Source organism: Peromyscus eremicus, chromosome 9 (genome assembly GCF_949786415.1).
Source record: "Peromyscus eremicus chromosome 9, PerEre_H2_v1, whole genome shotgun sequence".
Classification (NCBI taxonomy): Eukaryota; Metazoa; Chordata; class Mammalia; order Rodentia; family Cricetidae; genus Peromyscus; species Peromyscus eremicus.
In genome coordinates this window covers 73,604,717-73,620,698 of record NC_081425.1, presented here as the reverse complement: position 1 = coordinate 73,620,698, position 15,982 = coordinate 73,604,717, and the positions used below count along the sequence as shown (strand labels likewise).

The 15,982-nt window shown below is 48.0% G+C and overlaps 2 protein-coding genes across 6 annotated transcripts in view; one reads left to right on the top strand and one right to left on the bottom strand.

The window, feature by feature from the left end:
• Fbxo34 (F-box protein 34) overlaps positions 1-2,909 on the top strand; it is a 69,800-nt gene extending 66,891 nt beyond the window's left edge. For all 5 annotated transcript variants that reach the window (XM_059273736.1, XM_059273740.1, XM_059273738.1 and 2 more), the window contains exon 2: positions 385-2,909. In XM_059273736.1, the coding sequence (XP_059129719.1) occupies positions 385-2,551 (2,167 nt within the window). In that variant the 3' untranslated portion in view covers positions 2,552-2,909. The remainder of the gene's footprint in view (positions 1-384) is intronic.
• Positions 2,910-12,124: 9,215 nt separating this feature from the next.
• The window catches only part of Atg14 (autophagy related 14), a 37,098-nt gene continuing 33,240 nt past the window's right edge, over positions 12,125-15,982 (bottom strand). Inside the window, exon 10 of the mRNA XM_059273735.1 lies at positions 12,125-14,488. Within this exon, the coding sequence (XP_059129718.1) occupies positions 14,182-14,488 (307 nt within the window). The 3' untranslated portion in view covers positions 12,125-14,181. The remainder of the gene's footprint in view (positions 14,489-15,982) is intronic.

The window sequence follows — 15,982 nt, the reverse complement described above, 5'->3', positions numbered from 1 at the left end:
TTGTAACTCAGCTGGTAGGGTACTTGCTTAGCATCTACAAAGTCCTGGGTTCAATCCCCAATACTGCGTGTAATCTTGGGATTATGAGGCAGGAGAATCAGGAAATCCTAGTTCAGCCTGGTCTCCATGAAACCCTGTCTCCTAAAAACAAGACGAAATGAACAATCTTGGGGTCGGGGGAGTTCTTTTGTCCTCCTACCTCTGTGCTGAGATGTGATAGGGAAGCAGTCTCAGTACATCAACTCACTGAAAGGATTCGTTTACGGTGACTATTAGCTCTAACGAGCTGAACTGTGACTTTTGGTAAAGACTTTAGAAGTTGGGAAAACAAATTTCTCTTGCTAGAAGCTGCACCTAAGTCAGTTCTGTTCTCTCCTGTTCCAGGGCATCTGTTATGCACCTTAAGCCATACTGGAAACTCCAAAAGAGAGAGCTCCCTCTCGAAGTCAGCAAGGACACCCTGCGAACGCCTGTGAGCCCCCAGAACTCTGTCAGTGATGAAAAGGGCAAAGCTAACTACGTGAAACCAACTGTCTTTCCTCCAGCCTCCCTTGGCAAAGCACCATCTAGAAAACCTTTTGGGATCCTTTCTCCAAATGTTCTGTGCAGTATGAGTGGGAAGAGTCCTGTGGAGAACAGCTTGAATGTGAAAGCCAAAAAGAATGTGCCGTCTGCAACAGTACACCAGAGTGAGGAAGAAGGACTGCCTGGGAGCTGGGCTATCGTCAAGCCTGGGAATACGAAGGAGAAGATTGCATTCTTTGCAGCCCACCAGTGCAGCAGTAGGATGATAGGGTCTATGAAGATCAAGAGCTCCTGGGATATCGATGGGAGAGCCACTAAAAGAAGGAAAAAGTCAGGGGATCTTAAGAGAGCCAAGGTGCACTTAGAAAGGATGCGAGAAATCAACGGTCAGTGCTACCAGCCGGAGCCCTTTGCGTGTGGCATCGAGCACTGTTCTGTGCATTATGTCGGTGACAGTGGGGATGGCGTCTATACGGGGCGGCCTCTGTCGGTGATACAGATGGTCGCCTTCCTTGAGCAGAGGGCCACTGCTCTGCTAGCTAGCTGTGCAAAAACCTGCACAAATTCGCCTGCTATTGTGAAGATTACTGGCCAGTCCCGAGGTGTGCCACCTGAGCCCTTCTGTGCTCCAGGAACCTGTGAAGAACCCACGGAAAGAGGGAATTTTGAGGCTGGCAGGCCACAGAGCGAGCCAGTCCGTGTCCTTGACATGGTAGCCAGGCTGGAGTCCGAGTGTCTAAAGCACCAGGGCCAGCGGGAACCTGGGACCCTGTCACGGAATAACAGCTTCCATCGGCATGTCGGCAGGGTGCTGCTCACCAGTGGTGCTCAGGCCAGTGACCAAAAGGAAAAGGGCACCAAAGAAGACGACGACGACGACGACGACGACGACGCACCTGACCTCGAGGTGCATCCCATGCAGTCAGTGTCTGTGAGCGAAGGACCCTCCACAGCTGACTGTTGCTCTGTGAGTGACCAGGCCTGGGATGCTACGTCTCAGGGCTGTCCCTCACTGCCAGCGGGTGTGAGCTTTCATGTGGACAGTGCAGAATTAGAGCCCGGTCAGCAAACAGCTGTGAACAACTGCAGCAGGCATGACATAGAAATGACAGGTGAATTTGAAGAATTGCCCTTTTCTTCTCACACTTGTCTCCAAGCCACCGAATTGCCCACAACTGCTGTCAGCTGTATGAGTAGAGCCCTTGTTCCACTCGGGAGCCACAGTCCTGACCAGAGAAAGGAACCTGTGTGCATCAGCATCACTGTGTGCACAGTAGAGAAAGCCCAGCCTTCTGCTTTAGACCCCCTTGAAGAGCCTCTTCCAGGGATGCTGTTTTTCCTGTCACCGGGACAGGACCAGCAAGAGCGCGCCTCCCAGTTGAACGAACACACAACACAGGAGGCTTCGGAGGCCAGTAAGCCTCAAGATGCTGGTGAGGGCAACCGTGTCTGCAAGGAGAAAGAGGTTTCTGTGGAGCCATCTGTCCCGGCAGCCTCTCTGGTGGACAGTACATCACCAGTGCTTGAGGCATCCAGTTGGAAGAAGCAGGTGTCTCAGGATTTCCTGGAGACCAGGTTTAAAATCCAGCAACTTCTGGAGCCTCAGCAATACATGGTATGCCTGCCTCACCACATCATGGTTAAAATCTTCAGGTTACTCCCCACCAGGAGTTTAGCGGTTCTTAAATGTACCTGCCGCTATTTCAAGTTCATCATCGAATACTACAACATCAGGCCAGCAGATTCTCGGTGGGTTCGAGACCCACGCTATCGAGAAGACCCCTGCAAGCAGTGCAAGAAAAAGTATGTGAAAGGGGACGTGTCCCTGTGCCGGTGGCACCCCAAACCTTACTGCCAGGCCTTGCCGTACGGGCCTGGGTACTGGATGTGCTGCCACCGGTCTCAGAAGGGCTTTCCTGGCTGTAAGCTGGGCCTCCATGACAATCACTGGCTACCCGCCTGCCACAGCTTCAATCGGGCACTCCATAAGAAGGCACGAGGGAGCGAGACGGAAGAGGAGTACTGAAGTCCAGGCCAGAGGCCATAGGCCTGTGAAACACCGAGCCAACCCTGAGACGTTGACTCCTCCTCCTTTCAGGAGTCTGCTCAGATGAGACTGCCATCGCTAGGGCAGTTTGTCAACTCTTAATTCATCAACTGTACATGAGATGCGTTCCATGGTTCGTGTAGTGGTGCCTCACATCTAACCCTTTCAGCCGGGAAGAACTCTGCCTGTTTTCCTCCATCAAGGACATTCAGAGGTCACCAACCAGGTAGTCTCCATTAGGGGATCTGAAGTGTTCCAGTACTGGCTCTGTACTTGAGTGGAAAAGAAAGCAAAACCTCTGAGAATTATGCCTAAAACAGAAAATTGGGCACCTTACCTTACACCTTGTATGCTTGATCCTGTGAGAATGTTTGCAGATGGATTTTATGCCCTGTGGTGTTTACAGTGTATATAATGGTTGTGTTTTCATGGGGCTGTGAAAGTGCACATTAAACCTGAGCGCCTTTACCTGGAGATGAGTGCATTGGCCCCTCTGTAAATAATGTGATGAAAATCCAATATTGTATATTATGGCAGTTGACTAAACATAATCAACACAGAATAAGACAGTATCATATAATAGCCAGATTAAAACATTGTCCATCCTTTTGTCTGGTTAAAAATTTTTAAAAAAAAAATACTTCAATAAAGAATGCACATTTTAAATGGGGCCTGAGTTTACAAAGATTTGGAGGGTGGGGGTGGGATATAATCTTTAAAGATTTTATGCGTAAATGTGGGTGGTACTGGGACCCTCTGAAAGTGTGCTGGAAACTGAATCTGGGTCCTCTGCAAGAGCAATTAGTTTTCTTAACTGCTGAGCCATTGTAGCCCAAAGATGTATTTTGTGTGTGCATGTGCTGGCTCTCGAGGGCCAGCACCGTAGGAGGACAGAGGTAGCCGAGCTGCACCGTGGAGCTTGAGGTCCACGCAGTGTGAGCTACCCAGCAGACTGAACCCGAGTATTCTACCCAATCATCTCTCCAGCTCCTGAATGGGAGGGTTTTTAAGGTCCTTATTAATTGAGTTGTAATAAAACAAAACAACAACAAAAAAAAAAAACCCCAAAAAACACAACCAAAGTTTGATGTGTGCTCACCAGCTGCCTAAATAGGCCAAGAGAGGGCATGAGATCCCCTGGAACTGGAGTTAGAGTAGGTTGTGAGCCCACGTGTGGGTGCTGGGAATCCAACCCGGGTCCTCTGGTAGAACAGCCAGTGCTCTTACCTGTGGTGGCATTCTCCAGCCCCCTGGTTAAGGTCCTTCTAAGTTTTGTTTGTTCGGAAGCTTTTTGTGGTGGTTCAGCCTGTAATCCCAGAACTCTGGGGACAAGGCAAGAACGCTGCTGAGCTTGAGGCATCCATGGGCTAAAAGAGATTTCAAGCACACCCTAAAAATGTTATCTGAAAGAAGGGAGGGTAGCTTTTAACTCGTCTGTCCAGTACGTGCCATATCCCCTGTACAGCAAGCAGTGTTCAAGTGGTTCTCACAGCCTGTCCATCGTAGTCACTTAGAAGCCACTAATTTCTTCAGGCTTGTGGCCAGCTGTCTGATGCTTAGTAAAGCTGAGGAGTCCTGAGCTCCCAAAAGTTGAGGTTTGGAAAAAAAAAAATCCGAAGACTAGGCTGGTCTGAAATAAACCACCCACACCCACACCCACACACACCCACACACGAAACAAAACCTTGTTATTAACAGAAGTTGCAGGCAGGGAGGACAGACGACAGATGCAGGTGAGTGATGGGAAAGAAAGGGCAGTGGAGACCTTTAAGAAGATACAGATTTGGCCAGGACTCGCAGGGCCGGAGGGCAGGATGACATCAGCCTGTGTTGAGCAGAGGGGCTTCTAAACTGGAATTAGTTTTGATTTTTTTTTTAAGATTTAAAATGTGTGTGTGTATGTATGTATGTATGTATGTATGTATGTATGTAGACATACAAGTGCATTTGTCTTTGTAAGCCAGAAGATGTCTGATCCCCTGCATCTGGAATTACAAGCAGTTACGATGTGAGTGTTGGGAGCCAAACTTGGGTCAGTGGGTCCTAACTGCTGAGCCATCTCTCTTGTTTGGGTTTTTTATCCTTAGCAGTAATTGCTAAGGGCAGGCTGAAACTGCAAAGTGACTCCATGCCAGGGAGGCCACCCCTGACAAATGGGCCATGCTATGCTGGCCTGCAGACTCAGGCTGAGAACAGCTTGTCTTCAAGACATCTGCTCTTGGTTTGTGCCAAACTGGCAATCAGTGTCCAGTAAGTTTGTGTTATTTAATTCCTCATAATGTGGGATTAAAGGAGATACACATAGGAGGACAAGGGTGTAACATACCTCATGCACTGTGTGTTCAACCAGTACTGGCCATGGGTCTCCCTCATGGGTACACGGGGTAAATAACTGGGTTTTCATGAGTCAGCATTTCTGACCTGGTTATCACATGCTACACAGCTGTGTGGGGGGCTGGGCTGAGAGCAGGGGCACAGGGTGGCCCCATGCCACTTGGCATTACCTCAGAAATAGATGGCCCGATTTGACCTGTGGCAGGACAGGGTTCCCAGTGCTGAATAGAGGCTTTTGCTGGTGGTATCAGAAGGCACCCATGCTGGTCTCTACTGCCAGAACGTAATGCTGCTTTTTGAGAGAGACTCTGTTGCCCCCTAGTGTCGAATGTAGAAATAACCCACTCTTTGATTTTGGTTTTAAGAGTCTCTGGATAGATGTTTTGCCTGCATATGTTTGTGTACTGCCCGCATGCAGTTCTGTGGAGGCCAAAAGAGGGCAATATGTCCCCTAAAATGGGGGTTACAGTTGAGAGCTGTCCTGTAGGTGTTGGGAACTGAGCCCCAGTCCTCTGGAAAAGCAGCCAATATTAAGCCCCCAGTAAAGTACTCATGTCAGCGTGGGTCTCCCTTCCTGCATCGCTAAAGGATCACGACATAGACATTCCAGGGCCCTGCCCATCCTGCCCAGCCGAAGAAACTGCACTTTCAGCCCCTCCAGGAGGCACTGCCACCTTCCTAGTGCTTCTCCCACTTCTCAAGTCGTCCTCAGTTGGGAACTGGCTCCCCATCCCACTTAGGTGGTTTGACAAGCTCTTAATACCAGTTGGGGAAGGGACAAGGAGAATGCATTCGTGTTTGGTAGCAATTTGTAATCCCAGCACTTGGGATCACCTATTTGAGGCCATCCTGGGCTACGTAGTGAGAATTTCAACAAAACCCCAAACATAATATGCTTGTTGATGTCTGTCCCGAGCACTGCTGGCTCCACCCCAGCATCTGCCAGCACTCGGTCCCGTCTGCTCTGTCGGGTGCCCGTCGGGTGCTGCAGCGTGACCCTCTGTATCCCTCTGTGTAGTTCTCTGGCCTCCGGGGGTCCAGTTTCAGCTTCCACCTTCAGTGCCGCACGTGGTACACTCTTCATAACATGTTCGCGACCAATGTTTGACCAGCACGCCCTCTATGGGTGAGCCAAATTCCCAACCGTTTTCACCTTTTTTTTTTTTGAGACATGGTTTCACATAGCCCAGGACATCCTTACATTTATGATCCTCCTGTCCCAGCCTTCTGAGTGGCTGGGGTAACAGGCACGTACTACCAGACCTGGCTTCCTAGTGCCAACTCAATGTGACAGGTGCTGGCAAGTATGGCCAACACTGGCTCAATCCCTCAATTTCTATGGAAACCTGAAGAGAATTGAAGGATCTCTGCCTCTGGACATAGCTGATCCCAGGAAACTGCTTGTCTCGAGAAATTCCTACAGGAGCTGTGGCTGTTTTGTTCTGGACCCCACTATACAGATGCTCACTCGAGACTCCTGCTGCCCAGTAGCTCCCAAACAGCAGGCTATGGGCAGGTGCTCCTGGCCGGACCGTGGGGTTCCCTTAGGCTTTCTCGTCCCCTTTGTCGTGTGTACTTTGGGTGTCTGTTAGCCTTTTGAGGTCATCTTGGACATGAGTACTAGCGCTCTTTGCCACATCAATCGTTGACATTTCTCTGCTCAACAGCCTGCCTGTTTGTCGTCTTCGACCACAGACTGCTTCACATATCCCAGAGTCATTTGACACTAAACCCTTCTTCACACCATGTGCAGAGTCAATAATGAACTGACATCATCTACTGCATACCAGGTACCAAGTCCTGTAATTGTATGTTGCGCACACAGTGGAATTCTATCGTTTCAAGTCTGTTTCCTTTGGGTTCACATGGACTAGTGTTAAGACTTAAAAGTGTGAGCAGTACACCATCCCTTCTGCCGTGCACACCACTCTGAACTTTATGGAAGGTTATGGCCGTAGCTGATGTCTGCAAAACCGCATGGGAAGAGCAAACTTTGTGGTTAGGCGTCTATCTATGCCTAGCTGTTGAAGCAGAACCTCAGTGGGGCAGCACCCACTCTAGGTGGCTGACCTTGTTACTTGAGGGGAACAAGGTCACCAGAGTTAGCAGCTGGGAACAGGACTAGAATGGCACAGAGATGGCATCCCTTGTGGAAAGGAGGAGACCTACTTCAAGCCAGTGAGGGCTGGCAAGATGCTCCTCTGGTAAAGGGGTCTGCTGTGCGAGCCTGGCGTCCACATAAAGGTGGACAGAGAGTGGACTCCACAAAGCTGTCTTCTTACCTCTACATGTCTGTAGCACACAAACCCCCTCTAATTTCTCTAATTATAAAAAAGCCAATGAAACCGTTTTCACCTTCTCCTAAGGTCCCTCAGCAGAGAAGGAGTCTCCAAAGGTATCTATCTGTTCTAGAGGGTTTATTTTTCCCCACCCCACTCTGCTACTGGAGTTCAACCCAGAGCCATGCTAGGTAGATGGGTCACCATTAAGCTGTACCTCTGCCCTTTCAAGCTTGATTTGTTGCATTTTAATTTTGAGATGGATTCCAAGTTGCTCAGGTTGACCATAACTTGTTCTGACTCAGCCTCTTTAGTGCTGGGGGAGCACCATGCCTGCTCCCTCTTCTTCCCTTTTTTTTCCCCCAGGACAGGGTTTCTCTGTGTAGTCCTGGCTGTCCTGGAACTCAGTCTGTAGAGCAGGCTGGCTTCGAACTCAGAGATCCTCCACCTCTGGAGTGCTGAGACTGAAATCGTGCACTACCACTGCCCTGTCCTTCTGACTTTGTAAAGACAGGGTCTCCTAATGGAACTTGGAATACTCCTCTCTCCTTCCAAGTGCTGACATTACAGGGTTGTACCATCATACCGAGCTCAAACTATTTTAGGTTGGGTTTGTGAAAATCAAGAAGGCCCTCGAATGTTCTCACTTTGAAATGATAAGCACATGCGAAGTAGGTTCTCAAGTGAGCACTGAGGGGAAAGTAGCATATGCCCAAATGAAAATTTGGTGCCTACCCCTCGGCTGAAGGCAGCTAGTAACAGTGCATAGCATGTAACGTCAGCCAGGTAAGGCTAGCTGCTGCAGCTGGTGATGAGCAGTATGCAGACACCAGGACTCAGAGCAGCAACAGTGGGGTTACAATCTGCTGTGCCCTTTAAATGACCTCTCTTTCTCTTCTGCACACACTGAACCACAAAATCAAAGCAGAGTCTCTGACCTGACAGTGGTCTACTATGGAGTACGTTGATGTTCTTTTAAAAAGAAAATCAGTGGCTGGATCCAGTAAGAACAATGGGAAGTTGTATTTAATCCAGTCTGTCCCTGCTACATTGTCTGCATAGCTGTGCCTATAGTTTGATAGAAATGGAGCCAAGCTTGGCCCACCCAGCCTGCCTCATTCTGGGACCAAGCTGCTGACCTTCACTCTGCCCTCCCTCTCCAGCCCTCTCTGAGCAGCCTGAGTGGCTCCAGGGAGGGTAGTTATTGGCTCCAAGTTGGCCTTATTTTTCCTCCCAAGCAGAGATAGAAGGCTGGCTGTCTCAGGGTTCAAACTGGGACCTGTGGCATGAATGATCTTTTCCATGACCAGCAGTCTTGACCCTGGCCTTCTTGAACCTGCTAAGCAGATTCTGAAGAAAAAAAACAAACGAAAAAAAAAACAAAACACACACACACACACACACACAAAACAAAAAAACAAAACAAAACAAAAAACAAAAAAAAAACAAACTACACTAGGCAAATGAGCAAGTTCATGTGTAATTTATAAGGTGTGGATATAGGGGTGTACCATCTCCAGTATTTGCCAAACCCAAGGCAAAGAGGAAACTTACCTTGAGCCATCCACCACCACCTCTGCCCCCTCTTTCTGTCCTCTGCACAGAGGTACACCTTCACACTTCAGGGTTTGTTTTGTTGAGACTCACTAGTAGCTCTGGCTGTCTTGGAACTTACTATGTAGACTGTCTACCAGGTGTCTTAGTTAGGGTTTCTATTTTGGTGAAGAGACACCATGAACACAAGAACTCTTACAAAAGGAAAAAACATTTAATTAGGGTGGCTTACATTTTCAGAGGTTCAGTCCATTGTCCTCATGGAGTGACATGGTGACATGCAGGCAGACATGGTGCTGGAGAAGTAGCCAAGTGTCCTACATCTTGGCTTGCAGGCAACAGCAGGTGGTCTATCTCATTGGGAGTAGCTTGAACATATGCGATCTCAAAGCTCACCTCCACAGTAACACACTCCCTCCCACAAGGCCACACCTCCTAACCATGCCACTCCCTTTGTGGGCCACTTTCTTTCAAACCATCACACCAGGGTAACCTCAACTCAGATACACCTGCCTCTGCCTTTGCTTCCCAGTGCTAGGAATAAAGGCACAGGTCATCACACCTAGCCAAAGACTTAAGGGCCCTTATCTGTGGAGGACAAAGCTCAAGGCTCATCCTTAAACTACAGAATCAACTTCCGGAAGTGGGAGTTCCCAGGAGTCCAAGGTGGCAGTGCTGCTTCACAAGGGATGCATGACAAAACCAAGGGCTGTGTGTAGTGATGGGTCTGAGGGCTCCCAGGCCTGGGAAAGACAGGAAGAAACAGGGGATGAAGCAGGAAGGCATCAAAGGTGATGCCGCCAATCAGCCTCCTGGCCACTGAGCAAGAAGGAGTGAGCCTGGAAGGGCAAAGGGGAGATAACCCAAGAAAGCCCTAGGCAGGATATAGGAAGCAGGTGCAGTCACTGCATCAGACAGACTTTCCCCAACGTAAAGCCCCTTAAAGGCTACTTCAGAATCTCCTCCTCTGTGCCTGGGAAGAAGGAACCTATTGCCTAAATCTTGAGGCTCTTCCAGAGGCCCTTAGTGCTTAGATATTCCAATTTCAGAACAGAATAACTTTTAGTGAGACCATGAGCAAATCACTGCATTAAGTTCTATTTCCTCTTGACCATGCAGCTCTACCTCAATGATCTTAAACAGCACACAGATGTGTAGAAAGGAAGGTTGTGATTTAGTGGGCCCGAGGGAGTGCCCCAGATGCAGAATTTCTAGCAAGTTCCCAGGTGATACTAATTTTGCAGTTACAGTCTCACACCCAGTAGAATGGGAGAAATGTAAGCATCTTGGGCATGCCCAGTGCAGTGGATGATCTCTGCTTTTACGGTCTTTCTCTAAGGTCATCAAGGAGTCAGAATTCTCTTATGCCATCAGCAGCAGCACCCACCAGAAAGCGTATTTCCCTGTCACCACTAGCCCACCTCCTCCTCAACTGCGGATCGGATGCCATGCCTGTCACTGTTGACACCTCCTGACTACTGCTGCCAAACCAATGAGCAATTATCCAAACCGAGAGCTAGCTATGCACATACTTGTTCATACCCGCAGAAATGTCTTCTGAATTTAGGAAATGCACCACTAAACAAGTGTAGGGAAGTACTTTCCTCAACATCTGGCTGTCCTCGGAAGTCATAATAAATGCTACAACACCATACTCCAAAGTGAGGTGGGTATGGGATGATGATGCTGGTTCTGGGAGCATCAACACTTCAGAACGAGAGTCTTCACTAAAGAGTTTTCTCTCAACCTGCCCCAGCCCACTGTCATCACTGACCTTGAACCTCTAGTCAATTTCTTGGCTTTTGAAAAAAAGATTTATAGCTTGGACATGGTAGCTGATGCCTTTAATCCCAGCACTCAGGAGGCAGGGGCAGGTGGATCTCTGTGAATTTGAGGTTAGCCTGGTCTACATAGTAAGTTTCAGGCCAGCCAGATCTTCGTAGTGAGAGACTGCTTCAAAAACAAAACAATGATGTCTAAGACTTATTTGTATGTGTATTAATGCTTTGCCTGCATATATGTATTTGCAGCACACGAATCTCTGATGCCCACAGCAGCCAGAAGAAGGCACTGGATCCCCTGGAACTAGAGTTAGGATGGTTGTGAGCCACCACGAGGGTGCTGGGAATTGAATTAAGGTCCTCTGCAAAAGCAGCCAGCACTCTTAACCTCTAAGCCATCTTTGCAGATTAATTTCTTGCATTTTAAGTCCATTAAAGTTTCCATCAGACCCTCTCTCACATCCCAGCCCCTTGTACTCCTTTCTACAAACACACAATGACAACATGTTATTGTGGTTCTTGCTGAATCACCATTTGAATTCTTCAAGAAGTCTGTCCCAGGCTGCCGAGGTGGCCCAGTGGGTAAAGCACTGGCTACCACATCTGCAGACCTGAGTTCCATCCCTGGGACACAGCAGAGTGAGAAAAGACATGAGTTGTTTGACATCACACATGTGTGCACACAAAGTGATTTTCATAATGAAGTGTGCCACCCTGGTGGCTTTTGGTGTTTAGAGAAAAATTTGTTTCATCGATTGAACTCTGGGGGGTGAAAACCCCTTTCCAGGCTCTTTTCTCACCAGATGTTTGAATGGTGGGGAGGGCAGCACAGCTGAGGTGCTCAGAGGTCAAGCCCAAGCATTCCTGTCACACTTTATTGAAGCGTTCCCACCTACTGGGAAGCCTCCTTTTCTTCCCATCTGCCTCACTTCCTGCCCCAGACAAATGTGACCATGGATGAAACACCTTCCTTCCTTTACACAACACGGAAACCTGCTTCTGGCTTCTACCTAGGAAAACGGAAAGGCAGGAACTCAGAAGCCCAATCCCTCTTTGAAGAGCCTTCCTTCCATCCCAGAGAAAGCAATGAATGGGCATGACTGACCATTCAGCATCCTTCCTGAGGGCCCAACCTGTCCCACCTCAGTCACTTATGCCTCCACTTCTAGGTGGCTCTTCCACACTCCCCTGGAAGCTACTGGTGCCCATCTGAGTGATTAAATACAAAAAAGATTTCCAAAGCTAGCAGATTCATCTTGGCTTGAGAAGTCCCTCTAACATGTGAGTGAGCAGGATCCATGTGGGCATCTCAGAGGCCCACTCCTTTCCCAGGTCAAGCCTCAAGGTTATGGCAATCAAGGAAAAACAGGTCTTTAGAGAATGAAATATGTGACAAACAACTACTTTCTTGTTTGCCAAAGATGAGCCATCATGACTAAAGGCACCGTAATCAGTAATTTTAAAAACAAATTTCTTACCAAGCAAAACACTCTTTAAGCGTTCCTCTTTAATTGACATGAAGCACTCCAGGGTTGGCTTGCACTCCTGTTAACGTCAATGTAGCGGAAACAAATGGTAACTGGGAAAAGGCACACAGAGCCGAGTGCTGTTAAAGGATTTATTGCAGTAATACAGTAAAAGTTGAGAGGACATCTGTGTGACCCACCCTGATGTGGAAGTCTCAGATGCAGCGAGGGGTTCTGATGCTCAACTCCTTCCAGAGCACCCCGACTCCTCGCCCAGTACTGTCCATACCACGGTGACTTACTGTCTCTCCAGTAAGTCACACAGGTGGCAAACTTTCCTTGGTTCTATTCAATTACATAAAAACGTCTTTTATAAGACCATTTAAGCAGCCTACGCGGTACTCTGAGTTTCTATTAGTATTACCTTGTTTCGATAAATCATTTTAAAATGGAAAACATGACCAACTTCTATGGCTTTTGGTTTAAAAAAATACCAGCTCCATTTCTTCAGAAAGCTGTTTACATATGGTTCTTGCACCTACATGGGAGGTTTTATAAGCAGCAAAGAGTACGGGGGAAAACAGTGGTTGAAATGTGTATTTAAGAATATTTACAACAGGTGGATCCAGTGCAAAATAATGAAACTCAAAGGATTTCAGCAGCCTAGTGCAATCATTTCCTGTGACGTAAAGTGACCAAAGTGCCTCCATTTGATACTAAAAACAAAATACCATCAACCCTATACTTCCTGCTTCTGCTTTGTTAACCGCTGTAGACAGGAGTTCGTGGCGTCTGCACTTTCTGAAGCTTCCTCTCAAGCTCATGGTTTCTTTTTCAGCTGGTATCTGTTCATTCTACCAGACTCAGTCTACAAATTCTAGAAGTAGAGGGCAAAATGCAAGCCCAACAATTATGAAGCTGAGCAGGACAGACTTCCGTCAAATAAACGCCTGCAAGAGGGAAGCCATCTCCTCCCCAGGTGGAGATGTAGAGTGGGAGACCCTGGGGCTCCTGGTAGGAATACAATCCTTTCTACAAGTCTACCAATAGCAAGAGCTCTATAGCACCTAAGTCTGCAAAGTATCAACCATAACGGTGAACAGAAGCTAGGGGGCAGCAAACTGCTGAAGGACTTGCCTGAGGTACATACCATGGCACCAGGCACACTAGGAAGGTACAGCCGCCGCCTTGAAGGGCGCTTTTCACAGGACTTCTGTGGTCTGTTACATAGGCCTTCTTTCTTTTTTGAAGTTATTAGAAATAAGAAAGAACTACTTACAAATTTGAACATAATGCCTCTCGTTATAGTTTTCTGTAAGATTGTCATTAAAATGGTCTCTTGGAGGAAATTCCTTGAGCACTTCCTGGGACTGCTGCACGGTGCTCCACACTCTGCACAAGGTGCTGCCTCCAGAGCCAAGGAGACACCCGGAACAAGCAGGAGGGGTTTCCCCGGAACACCTCCCCACCAAGAAACTGGACAGCAAGAGAATGACCACTTAATCAAGTGTTCAATCTGTGCCCAGGCAGCATTTAGCTCATATAGGGAATGATAAAGGGAAAAAGTACCACTTTAAAATGAGTATAGTACAGAGAACTCCAATGACTTACACAAGAATGAACCCATTTCCCCTCAGAATACAAGGAAACTGTCTGGACATCTCCAAACATCACAGCTAGGACTCCCCCAACCATGATGTGGGTCTGTGGACTAAAGACCGCGGTTTCTTTGGTGTGTGGTAGAAAATCAGGAATGTGATGCATGATGACGACAACGATAGCAAAAAGCTTTCACCACCACCTCCCCTCCCCAGACGACTGCCTCCCCCATAAGACCAAAGCTGTGGCTGGCAAGTCTCTCAAAAAGATGACAGAAAAAACAAACTCAGCTTTTGTCTTCCATTCCTCACCACCAAGAAACACTTCCTTGTGATCTGACAAAGTCTAGAACTTAGTGTCGGGAAGACTCGGCATCCCAGGAACCAGCACACTGTGGGGTCGAAGGAGCTAAGACCAGGGGCCAGGAGGCCACAAGCTCAGGGCTGGCAGAGGTCCTGAGCACGTCAATCACCATCACAGGCCACCTGACAGGCACATGTGCTTGTCCTAACGCTAGGTTAGCCCCTCTGATAACTACGAAGACAAGGTTATTAGAGTGCAGTGGGAAAGATTTCACGTGTCCTGGTCCACTCTCATTAGCGGTGTCCAGTATATGCTTTGAACCAGGAGGTCACTGAGGCCGCGGCCGACGAGATCATCCCACCAGCACTGCTGCTGGCTATGGGTGGAGATGCCTGGGTGCTCTGGCTCTGGGAAACTTCCACTGGCTGGGAAGGGATGTCACAGAATCGGGGGCTCGGCAGGTTCTCCCAGTCTGTGCCCAAGTCAGTCTCCTCATCGCTTACACGCTCGTCTCCACTCACATCTGATTCTCCAGCAGCTCCAGGGTCCACAAATTCCATGGACTCCTCCAGGTCTGCTCGCACTTCAAAGGGTCCTGACCTGTGTGTACATAGATGGGCTGTATAAGCACAATCTCCCATCCCAAGATCATCTGAGTTGGCGTTACGGGGCATGGGAGAGGAAAGCGACTCGCCCTGCTGCATTTCTTTATTCTGTGTGTGTGAGAGACAGAAGCGAGCACAAGGAAGCAGGCATTCATGTGGAAGCCGCAATACAACTTTCAGGAGTGATTCTCTCCTTCCAGCTTTCTTTTACAACTTGTGTATACTAGGCAGCTGGTCCACAGCTTCTAGGCGATTCTTCTGTCTGGGCCTCCCACCTCAGACCACAGATGTGTGCTACCTCACCCAGCTGGCTTTCTCCGTGGATTTCAGGGACTGCACTTGGGTCTCATTGCTTGTACAGTAAGCACTTGAACCCACTGGAGTGAGCCACCCCCCTCCTTCCCCCACCCCCGCCTGCCCCATGTCTTTACTCTTGATGGAGGATGATTTTTTTTAACATAATACATTTCTTCCAGGCAAGCAATTTGAATCCTTTATCTTTCTACTAGGTTGCTTTCCCTTACTGACTGAAAGACAGACCACTCTAGATTTGGATTTGTTCTCTATTACAGATGTTGCAAATGTTTACTGTCTGTCTCTTTAAGCTATAAGGCCTTACTTACTAGAGTCAGTTAGTCCCCACCTAGTAATGTGTGGGCTCCCTTCACTTATCCATTTTTGAGGTACGGCTTGGTTAAAATTTCCCTCACTACCCAGGGAGTATGGACTAGTCTTTTCTCTTAGGTCTCTTATACGTCATTTAAAAACAGGATCTTTTATTTCTGGAACTTGTTTTTGTATATAGAATATGATAGAAAACCAACTTTTTCCTCATTTAATGCCAACCAGCGCAACACTACTGACTATGATCATCTAACTCAGCAGGCTGCTGAAACACAGTCCTGCAGGTCTACGATCCACCTCAGGACTCCTTCTCTTTTCTAATACCACGCGTACTATTTCTGTGCCAACAGCAGCTTTCTTAATTGGGGGTAGTATCTGAGACAAGATCTTACTATGTAGCCCAGGCTGCCCTCAAAGTCATAGGCCTTCTGTCTCAGTTTCCCAAATACTGAAATTAACTAACTTTTTTTTTTTTTTTTTTTTTTTTTTTGAGACAGAGTTTCTCTGTGTAGCTTTGCGTCTTTCCTGGATCTCACTCTGTAGACCAGGCTGGCCTCGAACTCACAGAGATCCACCTACATCTGCCTCCTGAGTGCTGGGATTAAAGGTGTGCGCCTCCACCGCCCGGCTAAATAAACTTTTTTATTTTTTGTTTATATTACTGGGGGTGGGCATGCCATAGCAAGCATGTGGAAGTCACAGCACAATCTGTGGGAGTCATTTCTTTCCTTCTACCTTGTGGGGCGGGGAAATCCAAATCAGGTAAAGTCCCTTTACCCCTTTACCCCTTTACCTACTGAGCCATCTCCCTGCCCGCCCCCGCCCCCCCAAAAAGCCACGTTTTTAAAAATTAACTTCATTTGCC